Source organism: Nyctereutes procyonoides, unplaced genomic scaffold (assembly GCF_905146905.1).
Source record: "Nyctereutes procyonoides isolate TBG_1078 unplaced genomic scaffold, NYPRO_anot_genome, whole genome shotgun sequence".
Taxonomy (NCBI): Eukaryota; Metazoa; Chordata; class Mammalia; order Carnivora; family Canidae; genus Nyctereutes; species Nyctereutes procyonoides.
Genome location: NW_026575052.1, coordinates 65,419,780 through 65,440,287, shown reverse-complemented (window position 1 = coordinate 65,440,287; position 20,508 = coordinate 65,419,780). Strand labels below are relative to the sequence as shown.

At 39.7% G+C, this 20,508-nt stretch overlaps 1 protein-coding gene across 4 annotated transcripts in view; it reads right to left on the bottom strand.

Annotated features, from left to right (window-relative positions):
• Positions 1-20,508, bottom strand: part of PTER (phosphotriesterase related) — a 67,166-nt gene that overhangs the window by 32,786 nt on the left and 13,872 nt on the right. For all 4 annotated transcript variants that reach the window (XM_055332406.1, XM_055332409.1, XM_055332408.1 and 1 more), the window contains one exon: positions 241-711. In XM_055332406.1, the coding sequence (XP_055188381.1) occupies positions 241-672 (432 nt within the window). In that variant the 5' untranslated portion in view covers positions 673-711. The remainder of the gene's footprint in view (positions 1-240; positions 712-20,508) is intronic.

Below are 20,508 nucleotides of genomic sequence, written 5' to 3'. Positions count from 1 at the left end.
CCAGTGGGTTAAGATCTCCTCCCTGATGCTTCTTTTTCTTTATGAAATGAAATGTTCCTAATTTTGGGTCCCAACTGGCAGATGTCTTTGCTAGCTAGCAAATTTCTGTAGCATGCCCAGCTACCTCTGAGTCCGTGACATTCCCCAATGGAGATGGCATGTAGGGATAATCCAACGTTGGAAGTTCTGGCCTTTCTGAATTTACACACAAATATTGTCGAAGACCTCAGGGCTTCTCACCTGCTCCACTGACATGGCTCTGGTCTCTGGAGAGTGAGTTGCATCCACATAAAACCCAGCTCCAGATATAATATGGACACCAGTCTCCTCCGCAAACCACTTTAGAGTCTTCACGTCTCGGCTAATCCCAACAGTCGTGTTCTCTACCAGAGCCCCTCCACCTTTGGCTTTGAAATTCAACAGTTCTTCCCTAACGGCTTCCGTCTCCTGATTCAGCTGAAGATTCTCTTTATGGGAATAAGGGTTTTTTTGAATCCAAAATAAATTTTTCATCATAATAGGTTCCTTGGAGATAGCTTCATAACATGGAGGAGGTGGGTAGTAAGAGCAGTCAAAGGTCATCGTCAAATGTTCATGGGTCAGAGTACGGCCCAGTTTGCTTGGCTCTATGAGGCCCAAAACAGTTTGGACTTTCCCACTTAAGGAAGACATTTCCGATGATACCAGGAGATGCTCTGAAAAGAATGTTTTCTGGAGAAAAAGAAAACTAGAGTCAGAAAATTTAACACACACATAAATTCTGTCCATAGGGGCTGGGAGGCTGTTGAAGGTATACCTGCGTAAGGAAGAGAATCAATGAAACTAGAGATATGGTCCCACTTATCATGCTGCCAAAGCCAGAGTCCGTCTCTAGTAAATTGTTTAAGCTCACTGCAGCCTTAAGTGACATGCATGGTGTTAAATGTCCCCTGGCCATTTCCACTGGGACTCCTTTGCCTGATTTAATCCCAGCCTCATCTACTGAAAATTTTTCTTGGTATTCACTGTTTCCTTTTGCTTAATTTTATCTCACTAGTCACAACTATGCTTCCTTGGTTAATTCAACAATAATCTCCATTTTTTAAAAAAAACTACCCATAATTAATAACTTTTACCAAAACCAGCCTTGTATCAGAACTTTTCTCATTTGTCATTTTTTCAAATGAATTAAATATACTGAGGCTACTGATCATTCCATTGCTCATTCACTGTCCAAGTGAACAAACTTCTGTTGAAAGTCCATCATGTGCCAGAAATTGTAGATATAAACACATGTAGGACAAACATCTCTGACTTAATGATTTCACAGATTATTCCCCCCAAAAAATGGGGGGGGGCACGCCTAGGTTTAATAATAAAAGAACAAGAATAAAAACCTCTCTGCTCTGGATGTTTTCTTTTGTCTAGGGCTCATACTCAGAAATACTTCAAAAAAGCAAAAATCCAGGGTGCTGGGTGGTACAGTTGGTTAAGCTTCCAACTCTTGGTTTCAGCTCAGTCCCTGGAACTGAGTCCCCTATCGTAGGGGTGGTGTGTAGTCCATGCTCAGCAGGGAGTCTCCTTGAAGGTTCTCTCTCCCTCTGCCCTTCCCCCTTTGCTTCCTCTCCCCCTCTCTAAAACAAATAAAATCTTTTTTTTAAAGAAGCAAAAATCCTTCATTATAATAAAAGTGACTATAATTTATTGAAACTGAAATTTGCTGTCTCCAAAGAGTAAAAACCTCTCTATTTATTTTCATTTGTAACACCTACCTACTAAGGATTCACCATGTTTCCATCACTGACAACAAAAACCCCAATTCCAGAGCTTTCATGTGTCCGTATGTTTCCTAAATGAAGGGATTCTATTGGAAAGAAGGCACAACTCAAAGTATGAAGACAAACACCTTCATAGCCAAGAGTGAACCCCTGCCAGAAACAGTGGTCTACACAGAGTGCTAGCCGCTCACATTCGGAGGATGGTGACAAACTCCCTGGGAACCAAGTAACAGAAAATGCCTTTGCTGTTCCTTAAAAAGACATCTGAAATCATTTTCCCCACCTCCCTGACCTGAGCATGAGTTTTCTTACCTGTAAATTAGAATAACAATGCACAGTTCCTAGACTATCATAGGAAGTCTTAAAATTAAATGAGATACCACAGGTAAAAAAGGATACCAGAGGTTTGGCACCCAGCCCATAAGGTCACCAAATAATAGCTCTGTTCCGCTAGTAGAAGGAAATATTATGTATTCCCCAGATTTTTTTTCCAGAGGAAGTATTTGGTTAGAGGGGAGATCATTTAGGGGAGCAATTCACAGCAGGTGTAGTACATTTAAGAGACAAAGTGAAAAGAGACCCGAGTTGGGGGGAAGGGAGCACCAAACTAAAGGCAGTTTTACATCAATCCACAGCAAACATCTGGAACCGAGGAATGTGATATATATTGGTCCATAATGTTAAATAATTGATTTCCACTGTTTGGCAAAGAACGGTAGGACTTGTGGCTAGAAAAAAAAAAAAAAAGGACTTGTGGCTAGCCTGGCCATTCGTTTTCGGTTAGTGGTGCTCTTCTGCAAGCCAAGCTTCCATCATCTAAATAATTCACTTGGTGACAGAAGCTGACATCTGTTTAGAGTCACTATGTAGCTGCCAATCAGGGCACAGGGCAAGGATTTTCATCGATGATGTCTAGGACCTCACTGTTCAGTGCCTTATTCCCTGTTACCAAGACCAAGGAATATGTAGCTAGTTTATTCTGCTGAAAGAAAACCACAGTTCCATTAATAATTGATTCAATCTCCATATGGGTTGATTGAGTCTTTCCTTCCTGTTGGCTCATGGGGGCCAGAAATTTGGATGAAACTGATGAAACATGATCACTATCACTGTATGTCACCTATCCTTCATTTTTTAAGAAGGAAGAAAACAAATAATTGTAGCACTTTTAGGAGAAAAGTACCAAACTGCATAGTTAATTGATACAGATTTGAAAGAGCAATGTTAGGAAGTTTCAAGCTCACAACCTGTGAATCTGTGGGGGAAAAAAACCCACTTAAGAAATGTCATCTCTCCTGGGAAATTCCTCAGGCAGAGCGACTTGCTGCCTCCTGTGATCACGAACAATGTAACCCTGCACATTAGCCTTTTTTTTTTTAAATTTTTTCACATTAGCTTTTTGATAATTTTTATACATTTTTCTATGGTACAAGAGAAAAATAACCAGCGCTCACAATATTCTTGTTTGAATTCCTCCTCTATTTAAGATATATACATGGAATGGAAGTGTTTATGTAATAGTTCTATCCTTTTGCCTGCAGGTCAGTTTGCAATAAATTTAGGATATGATGATGACTTTGTAATTTGATTTCCTGAAGTCAGACCCTGAGAGGGGAAAATCAAGTAAATTCCATTAAATTATCTGCATTTCAAAACAACAACAACAACAACAACAAAAAACCAATGTAAAGTATGTAAACCATACTTAAAGGATGAGAATGGATGAAAGAAAAAAACCTGTAGCAGACGTGGCTCTAAGCTGGAATGTGCCTTTCAGTTGGATGGAATATGCATAGTTGCTGCTCGGCGGCACGGTTCCTACAGGAACAAGGTGGCTCTTCCACCCACATTCAGCCTGAACATTTGTTTTCGGCTCAAGGTACCAGCAGAGGGTTACCACTCGCCTTCCACCATCTAGGTAAGGTTTCAGAGTTAGGAGGACGGTAATGGGCACGGAGCTGCCCGTGCACAACTGTACAGACAGGAGTGACCCACACCAAAAAAAAAAAAAAAAAAAAAAAAAAGCAGGCTTCAGGCATTTTGCAGGGCATCCGCGGGAAGCGTCAGGTTGCGCACACCTGCAGCACAGGCAGTGGGGAGAGCCGGCCGAGCTGTGAACGCAGTTGCCAGGAGCCTTGGACCTCAGGTGGGAAACCTGAGCAGAGACACCAAGGCTAGGCTGCAATCGCCGGACCGCCGCTCAGAGGAAGCAATGCTGCTAATCCCAGCGGGTACAGACGCAGGAAGGAGCACCAAACTTTAACGGAAAAAAAAAAAAAACAAAAAACAAAAAAAAAGAGAAGAGAACCAGTAGTTCTATAGTATTGTTAGTAGTATTGAGCTGGAAACCAGAGACAATATGTAGGATGTGTCATTTTTGAAAATATATACATAAATTAACTTCTATAAAATATAGAGCAAATTTGCCAAACTGTTGAAGATTTGGTGGTGGTGGGTGGGTGGCTTGGGGGGTAATTTTGGTTTTGTTTCCCGAGATACTTGCCACAGTTATTTCACCCTGGCCATTATGCTTATTTATGATTTTTTATGATTTGTGATTTTTCGGTCTCCCTGAGTTGAATATTCATTTAGGTTACATTTCCCATTTCAGAGGATAGGACTTCCTGAAAATTTTACATATGAATGAGTGTCCTCCCGGATTCCATAGACTCAGTGCCCCTCCCCTGCCCTCACCTCCACCACACCTGGTCCTGGACCTGGCTGAAGGTACCTGCTTTGCAATTTTAGATGCAGTAGTCAGATTGGCAAGGTGATGTTGGGTGAATTGATTCTCAGCTCACTTCCTCAAGAACTGTGTAAGTTCGAATCTCTCTAATAAATCCTGTTCTATTTCACCTCCAGGTGTTTTCTTTCCCTGATCAAACCCTACCTGATAAAAAAATATATATATATTTATATATTTATATTTATATTTATATTTATATTTATATTTGTATTTATATTTATATTTATATTTATATTTATATTTATAGGAAAGCATTTCAGAATTTTATGCAGAGAAAATATGAACTGAATAACTAGCAGCCCCATGGAGAATGGATGAGGGAGGAGGGCCAGTGTGCTTGCAGAGACCAGCAGGGTGTTACTAGAATCTGGAAAAAAAAATCAGGTGCTGGCTTGGTCTGAGAGGACACCAGGGGAGATGGTGAGAAAGCAGAAGCAGTAAGAGATACTGGAAGTTTCTAACTGGACTTGCTGGTGCTGTAAAAGTATCCTCCAAATAATGGGCTCCTAAGAAAAAACTGCCTTCTGGTGCAAATATGCCGGTGCTTCTATCTTTTATGGGTTGTATCACACAGAGCAGCAGTAGTCTATAAACACTGCACTTAGAGCTGACATTTGATTTGTGACCAAAATATTTTTAAAACCACATAATATCTTTTTAAAGCTTGTTTGAATACTTCCATCATGTGCAGGTTCAAACCTGTGGCATGACTCCTCTCAAACAGCATTGGTCTGGTGGCTGAACAATGGCGACACGATTTCCTCCTCACACCCGGCGCATGTCCACTTGCCCAGATATTTATGGTTATATGGCTCTACTGCATGGAGATTTATAACTTTTCATATTAAGCATTGTCAAAAAATCAATAACCAAGCCTGCACAAGGAGAAGGAAATCCAGCCACTTCAGTACACAGAGCAATAATGGGACCCAGCAAGTTCTTAAAACTGTGACATAAATAAAACAAAACCACTCAGAGGTGCAAATGAGCAATGTGAATCTTGTATTCAGAGGAAAATGGTGGGTTTCATTCCCAGCTTTTTTTTTTTTCTTTCTTTCTTTCTTTCTTTCTTTCTTTCTTTCTTTCTTTCTTTCTTTTTCTTTCTTTTTTTTTTTTTTTGCCTTTTTCTTGTTCTTTCCTATTTGATTAAGGAAGTTGGAGAGACATCTGAGGTATTTCCAAATTCCAAGTAACAAATATGAAGATGGTGATGAAGATGTACCCAGGAGGGCATCTGGGTGGCTTAGTCAGTTAAGCTTCTGCCTTTGGCTCAGGTCGTGATCCTGGGGTCCTAGGATCAAGTCCTGTATTGGGCTCCCTGCTCAGTGGGTAGCCTGCTTCTCCCTCTCCCACTGCTTATTGTTTCTGTCTTTTTCTCTAATAATTTTTTAAAAAGTATAAATTAAAAAAAAAGATATACCCAGGAAATGACACTTCTGGACAAAGGCATTCACAGGTGGGTGTGCCTGGAAAAGGTCCCCTCCCCTAGGTTGGTTCAGGCCTTCCTCGTCCTGAGCAACTTGATGTGAACAGTTCATCTAAAAGGATAGGTCAGTTCAGTCCAGTAATTTTTAAGGTCAGAAGTCACACTAGGAAAAAAAAAAAGTCACACTAGGCTGCTCAACTATTGGGATGGAGCTTGTAGCTTAATTGACTTTCGTTTTAAATTTTTTATTTTTAATTGAAATACGGTTGACATACAGCACTATATTAGGTTTGGGTGTACAATCTAGTGATTCAACAATGATATACATTATGAAACGCTTGCCATGATAAGTGTAGTTACTTGTCACCCGTCATCATATTACAATATTATACAATATTGCTATGTTCCTTATGCTATACTTTTCATCCCTGTGTTTTGTGGCTAGAAGTCTGTGCCTCTTAATCTCCTTCATCTGTTTTGCCCATCCTCCCATTGCCTCCCCTCTGGCAACCACCAGTTTGTTCTCTGTGTCTATGAATCTGTTTCTGAGGGGATCCCTGGGTGGTTCGGTGGTTTAGCGCCTGCCTTCAGCCCAGGGCGTGATCCTGGAGTCCCAAGATCGAGTCCCACATCAGGCTCCCTGCATGGAGCCTGCTTCTCCCTCTGCCTGTGTCTCTGCCTCTCTCTCTCTCTCTGTCTCTCATGAATAAATAAATAAGATATTTTTTTAAAAAAAGAATGTTTCTGGTTTCGTTGTTTAGATTCCAGAATAAGTGAAGTCTATGGTATTTGTCTTTGCCTTATTTACTTAGCATAATGCCTTCTAGGTGCACCTAGTTGCAAATGCCAAGATTTCCTTCTTTTTTATGGCTGAGTAATATTCCAGTGTAACACATCTTTTTTACCCACTCATCTCTTGATGGACACTTGGGTTCCTTCTCGAACTTGGCTATTGTAAGTAATGCTGCAGTAAACATAGGGGTGCATATATCTTTTTGAATTAGCCATTTTGTATTCTTTGGTAAACACCTACAAGTGTAATTGCTGCATCAGATGGCATTCCTATTTTTTAGTTGTCTGAGGAATCTCCATATTGGATCTCTATTCAGGTCAAAATGCAACATAACTCACTACTTGTCACAGTAACATTGGAGCTGAGACAAGCACGATGCTGTCTAAATGCTGTCTACAGAACTGACCTTTATGGGTTATTTCACTTGAAAAAAAAAAAAACAAGATTTAGCTCATCTCAACCCCTCATTCTCAGAAAAAGTTTCCACACTCACTTCTGTGAGAATGATGTAAATTCCTTGATTTTACTACTAGTATAATCCTAGGAGTGGAACATGTAACAAGTCACAGAATGCAACGACCATACCTTATTTTTCCTCAGAGAAAACTCTCTATACTGAAGTTAATTCTCAGCTTTTCTCTCCCATGGATTCTTAGTACTAGATGAGCTTGAAGAAATACCAGTATTTGCAGCAAATTGCATGGCTGGTCCTTAACTGCATTTAGTCACTTAAAGAGCTTATGACTTGTGTTGCTTTTAACTCCAGGTGAATTCATGTTTTAAACATATAAAGTGTCTATGTTCCTCACACAATTATCTGGAAGGCTGTTCTTGAAGTGGGTTGATTTAGTTGCAAGAACAGTAGGTTCAGAGTCAAGAGTTCTTGGCCCTTCCATTAGAGAGCTGTGTGATTTGGAGCAAGTAACTTAACCACTCTGAACCTCTTTACCCATCTGTGAAATGAATGGGTTGGACCAGATGAGTTCCAGATGACATTCACTGTTCTGCTATATCCTTTAGCTTGAAATGTGTAATGACCTTCCAAAGATCATTCAGTGAAGAACATTCATCTATCAATGAAGGTGTACTTCAAGACTGGTTTTTAAAATGTGTATTTGCATACATATATATATATGTGTGATGAGAATGAATTTCATTCATTACCTATCAATTTTACTCATTACCTAACAGTTTCATTCATTAACTATCAGTGAAGGCTGTACTTATTAAGAATTATTTTAATGTATATTTATATACATGTGAATACATGTACACATGTACATGGAATGAGAATGAATGAGTTTCCATTGGAGATCCTTCTCAATTTATTTTATTTTAAAGATTTTATTTATTTATTCATGAGAGACACAGAGAGACAGGCAGAGGGAAAGACAGGCTCCTTGCTAGGAGCCTGATGTGGGACTCTATCCTGGAACTCCAGGATCACGACCCGAGCCAAAGGCAGATGCTCAACCACTAAGCCACTCAGGCACCTGATCCTCCTCAGTTTAAAAGAACTCTGGGAAGGATGGCTGGTTTGAAAGACTCCTCAACTTGGCTCCAATGTTTCCTACCCGTGTAACCGAAAAATCTAAAAATTTAAAACATTTTAGAATTTACCATTAGTTTCCTTACTTGAAAACTGGAATCATATCTGCCATGTAAGATTTGAAAACAAATAAGGTGATACCTAAAAGCACTACCTAAATTATAAAGCTCATGCAAATGTTCAAAATTATTATTATACACTGAACTTTAAATTATTTTCCAAACATTTGCTGAGGATCCTTAGGCAAATACACCTAAACTTGTTCTTTGACAAAGCTAATTATAAGGGGCTGAAGTTTATCAAATTGAGGCTGTAATCTGCTTATAAATGCACTCCTTTCACTTGAGATCTGTGATCCTTAAAAGCAGATTGACTGTTACGATTGACATCACAGCTCATTAGGCTTTAGGAAATGACCCACTAAAGTGATTACAGCTCTAGGGGGTCCTCATTTTCCACGGGCAACTAGTACTAGAAATGCCTATTTAAATGAATGTACTTAACACAGTGTGTTAGCTGGTGTCCATCGATGGCTTTCAGTGAATGGTGCCTTCCAACATTCACATATTTGTGCAGCCCCCGTCCACGTGGAACCTGAGCTGGTTCGTGACGTGCATGAACCTATAGTGCGTGGTGCAAGTGATGCTATGTGTTTGGGACCCAAGTCTTTGGAAGTCACTTCTGCTTTCGTGACTCAGGAAAACCTGAGCCGCAATGTAAGAAGTCTGGCTGCCCTGCATGTGGAAAAGGAGAGGCCCTCAGGCCACATGGGGAGTGAGAGAGCACATCACCCCAGGGTCCCTCTTGAGCTCAGCCTTATGACTGTCCCTGAGAAGGTACCAGACCCATGAGTGAGTCATCTTGAACATTCTAGCCCAGCCAAGAACCCACATGACTGCAAGCCCAGCTACAGGCAACCTGCAGAATTCTGGGACATAATAAAATGGTCATTTGAAACCTGTGGTTTGGGCTGGCCTGTTTCGCAACAGTAGATAACCAAAATATAGAGAGACCAACATCACATAAGAGGTTATATTAAAAGACTTAAGATTTCAGGGCACATGGGTGCCTCAGCCGTTGAGCATCTGCCTTTGGTTCAGGTCGTGATCCCGGGGTCCTGGGACCAAGTCCCACATCGGGGACTTCTCTCTCTGCCTGCTTCTCTCTCTGCCTTTGTCTCTGCCTCTTTCTCTGGGTCTCTGATGAATAAATAAATAATTTTTTTTAAAAAAAGATTTCAAATTAGAAAATAAAAGAAGTATTATAAAAATAGGTCATAATTTAAAAAAATAAATCATAATTATAAACTTGTCCTAATTCTAGAACAAAGAAGTAATTGAATGTTGGATTTAGGGGTAACAAAATTTTGTGATACGACTTCATTCCTTGACTTTTGCACCCCAGTGGCAAAAAAGGTTATTTTTGCAAAAATACTTCTGAAGGCTTTATCTTTTTTTTTTTTTTTAACCAGGGTCCTCTAGTAAGCAGCTGCTATGCAACCTATTCTTTTGTGAAGCACTTATCCTGATGTACTATCTGTGCCAGCTTCTCCTCTGGCGTTGACAAGCGTCTAACTCTGTCACATGCTCCCTGGGCTCTGTATGGAGCTTTAGCTTTCCTCCAGTATCACTTTCATCAACTTCACTGCAACTTGTCTTTTTAAGGTTTTCAGTTTTTCTTTGCAATCTACTTGCATCACATTTCTTGATACTTATCAATATTTACAACCATCAACTAGACAGAAAGAAAAAGATGCTGAGATGCTAGGCAGGCAAAGAACTTCGCCCAGGGAACTAGGAATGCTTGAATGGAAATTGGTTGTTGAGTGGTCAGTTCCTCGGATCATAGATGTGGTTTATCTGAGTGACCTGTTAAGCGGGGGAAGGGATGCTCCTAGTGACTGTATCATGTGAGGTGATCGGTAGTGTGTTCTAGCACGTATCACGTGGTACCGCATTGATCTGGTAAGGGACTGGTCTCTGTTCCATCATGTTCTCTCTGTGTGTCATGTGTGTGTCCTTTGTGTTAACATAGTATCCAGCGTTTGATTTTCATCTGTGAACCTGAACTGCACTGAGTAGAGCGAAAAAGTAATTAGTTTATGCCTTTATTTAAGGATGAGGGAGTCAAAAGTTTCATTCTGAAATGAATAAATTTGCCATTAACTCAAAAATCCCAGGAAGATTAAAAATTTTCTTTCTTCTTCTTCTTCTTCTTTTTTTTTTTTGGTTGAAGTTTGTAAGTGGAACAGGAATTTCAAATAAAAAACTATACCCCAAATCCTGTTGGGCTAGGATATCCTACCAATAATTACGGCTTCTTTTATAGACAAAGGTGACAATCTAGTTTAAAATATTCATTTTTAGTGATAAATGAAGAAAGCGGTGGCTACAGAAAATTCTCATGTCTACATATTAAAACTAAAGCATGATGGATCTCTCAAAAATAATTTCCAGAGGATGCAACATAATGGAAAACTGCCCAAATTGCAAAAAGCTGTCCAAATGTCCAAGGATATCTCTTTGGAATTACTGCTGCTAGATAAGCCCTAACACACAGCAGGGAAGAGGGATGCTTGATTTTAATTTTACGTGAACGATACTAAATAATAAAAATATTTAAAATGGTTGCCACATTTAAAGAACTCAACATTACTGCCAACAGTGTAAACAACCATTTGAAATTTTTCGGGATTAGAAATCTAGCTTTATGCTTCAGGGAAAACAGCTCTTCCTTTTAAATAGCAAGTTAGTCCTAAAAGTGTCCAAAAGTCACATTGTGGGATAGGACAGAAAGTATCAGTTGGGAGGCAGTTAAAACAAATCTGACCAACCAGTGCACTCTTTGGTTTCTGCGAGATAAGAAGATCTTAGTGAGTAGCGGTCTGGTGACCATGTGATACACAACACTGGCCAAAGTGCAAAGTTGCTCAACTTTTCTAGAACGCTGTTTAGCAATATGTAGCTTGAGTCTCAAAATGTTACTTTGCTGCGGTGGATGTGTCTTAAGGAAATATTTAAAGACATGTAAAACATATTTACGCACAACGATTTCATTATGGCATTATTTAGAATAGCGACCAAAATATCTCATAGTACGGGAATGTTTACATGTATAATGGAACATTATGCAAACGTTCAAGCTCTACTTTCAAAGACTATTTAATGATACAGGAAAATGCTCTTATTTTAACTTCTGAAACACCAAAATACGAAACCGTATTTTAAGTACTATAAATTTATAGAGTGCATGTATCTACATATATGTAGAGCTTAACTAGAAATATTATGTGTATCTTTGGGTGGTAGAAGGAGCCAAAATAGATCATTTTTTTCTTCATTACAATTTAATGTATTTTCCAGGGCAAGTTTTTAAAAAATGTTTATCTACTTTCGTTTATAACCAATAAAAGGGAGTAAAATGGGAAAAGATCATTTCACACCAGTATAAACTTAGTCAATGCTTATACGAATGCCACATGTGAAATAATAGAATACATATTTTGAATCCTCCATCTGAAACACAAAGATTTATGAACTCAAGAGCTATTTCAAATTCTTCTTTATTATCACAGAGTTGCTAATTTCCAGTCACGCCTGAGAATGGATAAGTTCGTGTGCAAATATTTCTGATCAAATGTCATGTATTTGCAGCAAGTCTGGTCCACTTTGATTAAATTCGAGCTGTTTTACCAAATCCTTAATGGACTGATCTTTGCTAGTGGAAGTCCTGGAGCCCAATGAGAATTTTAGAAAAGGTTCCACACTCCAAGCAATTCTTATCACAGTCAAGTCACTCAAGGACCAAGATCCCACTTAGCGGATGTCCCCTTGTGTGAGGTTAGGCACGCAGATGGGGAATTGTCAAGGAGACATTTTATAGGAAAATGTTAGAAATTATGAAATGTGGGTCCTCGTTTATAAGTGAAAAAGGGGGATCAAACGAAATAAGGTTTAAGTAAAAGATAAACCTCACCAGGACAAAACCATTAAAAGAATCTTTTTCAAAGACGGTTAACAGCCTTCGACAGGTTAGGAGAAAAACAATCAGAAAAGATGAAAGAGCAGTTATGATAGATTCAATAAATATTTATTGGCCATCCATTAAGTGTAAAACCCTGTGCTCTCAATTAGAGAAAACCCCCACCCTCACTGGGACGCTGAGAAGCAACAGTGATACCTTTATTCATTCATTCACTAAGCTGACATTTCCTGAGCTTCTACTCTGCAGCAGGTGCCATGCAAAGCACTTGATCTCTCTCATCACAGGTTCTCACTTAAACGCTGCCAGGCTGATACTATAGCAGGAAGATGAGGCCAAGAAAAGGGAAGAAACTTATTAGAGTCACCGAGCTGAGAAGTTGCGATTTGAACCAGTCTGCTAGAGAATGCCAAATATCGATCGTGAACAGCACTTCCTAGAGGATTCCGTTAGAATTATCCAGATGAGTTTAGCCTACGCTTACAGTGATAGCCACCCTAAGTGGAGGATTACTACATGCCAAGCATGTGTAGTCCTCAGACAGAACTTAGAGGCCTGCTTTGTCTACATTCTCTCCAACACTACATCTATCCAACTGTCTAGGTAAATAAATAAATAACCCAAGTGTCATCCCAGACTCCTGCCTCACCCACAAGGACTCAGTTTCTAAATGCTGTAAACACCACCACTTTATTTTAAAGATTTTATTTATTTATTCATGAGAGACACAGAGAGAGGCAGAGGGAGAAGCAGGCCCCCTGTGGGGAGCCCGATGCGGGGCTCGATCCCAAGACCCCGGCATCATGACCTGAGCCGAAAGCAGGTGCTCAACCACTGAGCCACCCAGGTGCTCCACCACTTTATTTTTTAAAAGATCTTATTTGCCTATTTAACTGTGGGGACCAGCAGGCAGAGAGAGAAGCAGGCTGCCCGCTGAGCACAGAGCCTGATTTGGGGCTCGATCCCAGGTCCCCGAGATCACGGCCTGAGCTGCAGGCAGACGCTTAACCAACTCAGCCCCCCAGGCACCTGGCACCACCACTTTCCTGGCCCGAGCTTGTAACCTGGTCTCCCAGCCCTTCTGGTCCGCCTTCACCAAGCCTACAGAGAGCCCCCACTTTCTGAAAGTGTCCCTCGGGGTCATCCTCGTCACCTCCAGAACCAAATCCGAACCTGGAGCCCAGCCAGGCGCCTGAGGCCACTGTGCTCCCGCTGTGTTCAACTGCAGGCCCTCCTTGGGCTCAGCATGTCCACACCTGTGTTGAGGTCCTTGAATGTGCCTCTGCCTCTTTTTTTTCTGAGCTTACAGAGCCAACGCACTCCACCCTTTGCCTGTCCTAATTCTGCTGGGCTTTGAGGTTGGGGCTTTGGGGCCATCCTCAGCTTTCCCTGTTCTTGTTCCTTGTTGCTTAAGCAGTCTGGGTAACATGCTAAGTTGAGGTTCTCCTCTAGCCCTCAGACCTTTACCTTGAAACTCACTTCTTTGAATGGTTAATGTCCCTCCCTAGGCTCTAACCTCCTGGAGGGCAGAGTCCAGGGCTCCTTGGTCTGTTCTCAGCCACCCACAGCGTCTGGCACAAAGTTAATACTTAATTAACATGCCTAGGCTTGCTCGTGTTGAGCCAGCCTTCTTCCACAAAGGATTTGCGGAAACTTGCACAAAAGATGCAGAGAGTGAAGGAAAAAAAAGTGTTAAAGCAGGAGCAGGGAAATTATAAATCTAAGTAGCATAAGGACCGGAAAGGAGGAACAGGTTAACAGCTGTTGGCAAAAGGCTTAAAAAAAAAAATTGTCCTGGAATATTTATTTAATCAATTTCTGACTATAGATAATTCTGAAATCATAGCACTTTCCTTTTATGGCATCTCACATTATTTTCCTTAATCAAAGCAGCCAAAAAATGTTATTAAAACACTAGGAAAATGCTTTCCTGAAAGTTTTTGGGCATGGGATTTTGAAGCCATGTTTGTTTTTATAGCTTTCCCTTTATTTTTGCACTCCAAGCTCTCAGAAGATGCTAAACATGCCATTTTTGCTTATTCTTCTGCGCCCAGCACAGTACTACCTAGGAATACATAAGTTTGTTTGTTTATTAACTTTCCCTTACTAATAAGGGTAAGTTTCTTTTTTTTTAAGATTTTTTTTTTTTTGGAGGTTATGTCTACACCCAACATGGGGCTTGAACTTTCAACCCAGAGATCAAGAGTCACACGCTCCACCATAGAAGCCAGCTAGGTGCCCCAGGGCAAGATTCTTGAACACATTAAATACAACAGCAAGCAACTTAATCTTCAAGGACATTTCCTATTTAAACCGGTAGAAGCCAATTATAAATCAGAAAACTAAAAGCACTTGGTAAAATTAGTGCAGGTGATTCATGGCAGTAGCTCTTCCTTCACAAGGAGTAAAACTGGATATTGACTCATAAGGCTAATTTCTTAAATATATAGATCAGCCACACTAATTTCTTTTTAAGGCAGTTTAATTTTAAAGCACTTTTCCTTGAGTTACAGAGAGCTTTTCAGCTGCACGAATAAATGTATATCTAAAAGGCATTTCTCACAAAATCTCCTCAGGTCCTTTATTTTGAAGACCACACAGTAGACTCGCTTAGAAACATCCTGACTTTCGCTGCTCTGCTTGGCTAAATCAGAGTTATGAAGAATCAGTGCCATGTGTGTGCTTTCACGTTGCCAGGACTTGCCTATTTGTTGTAAAAAAGGATTTGCAGAAGAGGGTCCAAGAGCCACTGCACGGAGAACGATTCTGGCCCACCTCATCTTGTTCTAGTAACTTCCAAAACCTGACCTGCTGTATGATAAATGCCATGCTGTGCTTGATGAAAAGGAGAGGCGTATGTATAACCAGCTTCTGTTTTGCTAATTCCCCAATTCCATCCCTGAGCATGGGGAAGGAGGTACCAACTGAACTGCAGGAGCAACTGGCCAAAAAGTGGGTGCTCAGTGTCTGTTCAACCAATGACTGGTTTTTGTACTATCCACCTTCAATTCCATACTGATGAAATGCAAGTTCAGCCAAAAGCACTCTGATATTTTTAATAGCATCGTGGCTTGCGGCCAGCTATCGTATGCTTCTTGAAATTTTTTTTTTTTTTAAAGCCACTGTTACAGGTTGAAGGGGAGAGCTTGGACTTCAAATTCTTGGCACATAGAAAGGTAACATAAAGACATCTGCCTTCTAGGCACCCAGAAATTTCACCTGAGGACATTTCAGTTCATGTGGCAAATATTTGCTAAGGATCTAGTAAGTCCAAAGGAGGGTACTAGGAGACACAAAGATGAAAAAGGAATAATTTTATTGCAGGAAGAAGCTGAAGAGCCCCCAACACGGTGCCTGGTGCACAGTAAGCATTCAATGGAGGGGGAGGGGTGTTTGATATTTTTTATATATTAGTGGGGCACCTATGATATTAAAGTGAATGCAGTAATGTTGAAAAAGAAGTTACAAACCAAATGTTCTGGGAAGTTGCATCTGGAGACCTTTCACCAGATGCATCTGGTGGGACTGGGAGGGCTTTTTGGAGGAGGTGACATTTAGGTGTGGCTGCAGAAAAGATTTTTACAAGGAGGCATCCTGGTGGCATGAGCAATAAAGGGCCTGTTTTGGGATTTGTAAGCAGTCTGTAGAGGCTCATACACAGGATGCATGGCAGGTCCTCAGTGAAGCACCGACACAGGCACTGGGCCCCCAGGAAGAGACCAGCGTCAGGATGGTAATTAAATGGGCAGTGTGAGTATAGACTGAATGCTGGTAGGAGGAGGCCAGCGGAGAAGTCAAGAAACTAAAGCAATTTTCATTGTTCCTTTGGGACTTTAAGAGCAGGAGAACTACATTTCAGGGCAAAGGAAGCCTAGAAGAACACTCTCTTTTTTGCCCTAACTTACAAAAGTATTATCGTGGCAGCAGTGTACTCTTCATAATCATACTTTAAAACAAAATGTTGGGGGAAAAAATAGAAATAAAAAAAAAGTCAAGTCTTAAAAGTGAACTGTAAATAGCATGACTTGAATACTTTTTGACTTCTCCCCAGGGAGCCTGATGCGGGACTCGATCCCAGGACCCCGGGATCACACCCTAAGCTGAAGGCAGATGCTCAACCACTGAGCCACCCAGGCATCCCTCACATGTGTTACTTATTGATGGGAAAACATTAAATCAAAATATTTACCATTAGAAAGTTCACAGTAATTGAACTCTGTAGTTTCAAAGCCACATGATGACCATGATTAATGTAACATCAGAGGAAGGTCCTCATAAAATCCCGTATTGAAGCCGTAGCTTCCTATATTGCTGGTTTCATTACCTTCAAGAGATTGTGGAATATCAAAAGTATTATCTACAATAATAATGCTGTGTGTTTCTCTGAAGAGCTTCAGGCACTGTACACACTTTAATTAAATCTCCTAATGTCCTTGTGAAGTTGGCAAGGGATTAGCAGAAGGTGAGTCATCGAAAAGTATCCAACTAGAAGACTGGACCATAGGACATACTTTTAGATGAAACCTACTTTTTATTATTATTGTTCCCATTTCACCAATGAGGAAATGGAGTTATTCTTCAGAGAAGGATGATGAGCTATCCTCCATTTTTACTGAAGGCAAAATACACTGCTGTAGGCTCTAGGAGTGTTTCCTGGGAGACCTTTGAAAATAGCACAAAAACCATGACCTCTGAGGTTCCTCCTTTGAGAGCCAACCAACATTTGTTAATAAATAACTGAAATGGGCACCAAAGAGAACATACCTTGCCCCTTTCTTGCAAAAGACCACAAGACAAGGATCCCAATTTATCATTATGACCAATCTGTTGATGGACTGGTCAATCAGAAGTTTGGCTAAGTTCTTTCCATAGTTTCCTTCTGCCACACTTTCCCAGGCAACACCAGAAGGAAGAGTAGGCACTGTCTTTAAGGAGATAATACTGGGCATAGAGCTGATTGGGTTGAAGACACAGTACAAATTGCAGGGCTAGAAGAAACTGAAAAGAGTGGAAAATAGACCCCCTGACTCTTGGTTCTACCCTTAGGATAGTGGTATAGATTCAAAAGTCAGGCGGTGAAAAACAAACATGCATGTAGTTATCATATAGGACCTTGTTTATAAACCAACTCCTCTTCTAATAAAGGAAATGAAAGAGCTCATACCACTTTACCATACCATGACGCCACTGTCTCAATCTGACCACTGCCTGACGTCCCAAAAAATGAAGTCATGGTTCCCAAAAAAACAGATCCCAGCTTGAAAAAAAAATTCATGAAAAAGGCAAATACCGTTGTTTTAGGCAATAATTTCACATCACTGAAGTCTTGAAAACAAAGATACGAATAATGAAATCCTATGGCAATATTTGGTTGCAGATGGTTATATTGGTCCAGACTATGCTTAAATTTTTTTGGTTTCTCATAAAAATAAAAACACAAAATTAAACATTTTGATGAGAAGTTGTTGACTCTCAAATTAGGGGGAAAGTCTCTAGAAGACAGCCTTTTTAAAAATGGAAATAGGGAAGAAGGCAAGATGACAAATTTTGCCTAGTCCTAAAAAAAAGTGTGGCACCTGACACAGAAACCTCTATTTTTGGGAAAGACTAGTATTCTGTGTACTAAGAATAAAATAACAAGTGGCTTATTTCTACTCTGGAAAGTGGATTTACTACAATGGGATCAAGGGCAAATCTAATAACTTCATGGGTCATAGAGCAATAATCTCTCCTTCCCAATCTTTGAGATGGCAGGCAAAAAAATGCTCTAATGGAATTCTCTACAAAAAAGGACTCACCAAATTAGGAAAATTCTCTATAGCCCAAGAACAAAATTTTAATTAACCAATCCCTAGTCACATATCTGTATTTAAATATAAAGGGAATGTAACTGCTTATGTATTTTCCCTGTAAAAATAAGGTGCCCTGAAGATTTAGAAAGGTTTATCTAGTGCTATGTTTTTCAAAGTTTATTTTAGTTTTATTTAATTTATTGTTAATTTTTATTTTTAGACAGGGTACATGTGAGCGTCTATGAGTGGGGTTTGGGGAAGGGTAGGGACAGAGGGAGGGAGAGAATCTTAAGGAAGCTCCACACCCAACAAGGAGCCTGACTCGGAACTTGATCTCATGACCTTGAGATCATGACCTGAGCAGAAATCAAGAGTCCCACGCTTAACTGACTGACCCACCTAGGCACCCCAACACTATATTTTAATTTGGCATCTCAATCGTTACTGTCACCTGCTTCCGAAGAATTCACAGAAAGCAGGTCTTTTAAATATTGTCCAAGACAAGTATTTATCTATATATTTATTTACAATTATGCAAGCAAAAGTTTCCTTTTACTGCAGTTCTGACGTATTTTAACAGTATTGCCAGTGTACCAAAGGACTATAATTTTACTGTCTTCTTTGGATAGATTTATATCTGTAGCTTTAATAACTTCAATACATTTTCTAATTAAAAAACATTTTTAAGACAAATTACAAATCTACTAAAACATATCAAATTATGAAATGTCTAAATAAGATACAAGGGTTTTTTTTTTTTTTTGGTTTTGTTTTTAAATAGGCTCCAGATGGAGCCCAGCATGGGGCTTGAACTCATGACTTTTAGATCAAGACCTGAGTCAAGATCAGCAGTCAGACACTTAACAGACTGAGCCACTCAGTTACCTTTAAATAAGGTATGGTTTTGAATTTATATTAATAGTTTAAAAATAAGTAAAATCAAGATTTTATTAAATATTATAAAAACTTTTAAATTAACATATATAAATTTCAGTTAATATCAAATTCTATTTGATCTCAGAATTTTTGAGCAGAAAGGGACCATGGAGGTCATTGAATTTGATTACTTCATTTTTAAGTGCAAACGCTAATGCTTAATCTTTTGAAGCCCAGACTGCCTGCACTAGAACGCAGCCTCCCAACTTGTCAGGCAAGTGTTTCTTATCTTTAACCATGTTGATATTAACTATAAACATCGCATGATATAACCCTGTATCCATTAGTGTGGAAGTACTATTTGGAGATAACATCACTCATTGGCTTAAGGATGAAGCTACAATTATCTAGGATCAGAAAATCCTATCTCAACTCCACTGCTGATCAGATGACATCAAGCAAGCCATTTAATTGCACAGCGCTTTCCTCTTCCTAATTATAAAAATTAGGACTCCAGTAATTTAGACTTCCCTACTTAAATTGGTCGTTGCAATAAGTAGTAATAGAAATAACTCTAAAGCATACAGCATATCTAAATACAAACGAAATACTTAATAGCAAAAACTCATCTTCACTATATTTAAAACCAAGGAGTAATAAGCTCTTTTAGTTGTAATGAGGAAGGAGTATATATGAGCTGTTGTGTGTCCTTATAACATCTGAACAAGCTAATGCAGGGTTATATCTAACAAGTTCAGTAACTCCTAGTTTTTCATAATCTCTTTTTACGTTGACCTAAGCCAGATAGTAATTATTAGTTGAAAATAAGCAAGAAATCTTTGACTTCAGAAATGCACCACTTTCCTAACAGAGAAGTGTTAACGAACTACCTTTAGTGTTGCTAACAGAATCAGAAAATTTTACTATAGAATCATCCAGCAACTGATATCATGCAGAGCCTAAACCCTCCCGAATATTACTCCTGAACAGTAAAATATAGTTTCCTGGGCGACACGTAAAATCATCCGGCTTCAGCTGACCTTTAAAAGACAAACAAAAACTTATCAACCAGATTCTCTTGAATAAAAAATAGATCTTGCAACTGGGAGGGATAGAAAGAATGGATAAATCAGTTTGAAAAGCATTGTAATACACAAATTTTTGGTAGAAGAAAATGCATCTACTTTGCAGAGAGAATAATCTGAAAGAAAATAACCGGAGATACTAATACAGGCCATTGCCAGGGGATGGAATTTTAAAACATTTTATTTTTCTTTTTCTCCTTTGTGCTTATCTGTTTTAGAACACAAATTAATTTTGTTGTATTTTGCAAAGGTTACTTTGAGTGGAAAAAAAAATTGCTGGAGTCTCCTGTGTGGAGGCAGTTAGGGACTATGATGCCTGCTTCAAAACTGAAACAGGAAGGCTTGCAATGTGAAGTGGTGGTCGTGCTAGAAATGTGGTTGGATCCGAGGTGCTCATGTCCTGATACTGGTTCTGGGTAATGAGAGCCAGGACACACAGAGAAAGTCTGGAGAGGCCACTTTGCTGTGAGCGTCCATGCCCGGGAAGTACCAAAGAGCAGAGC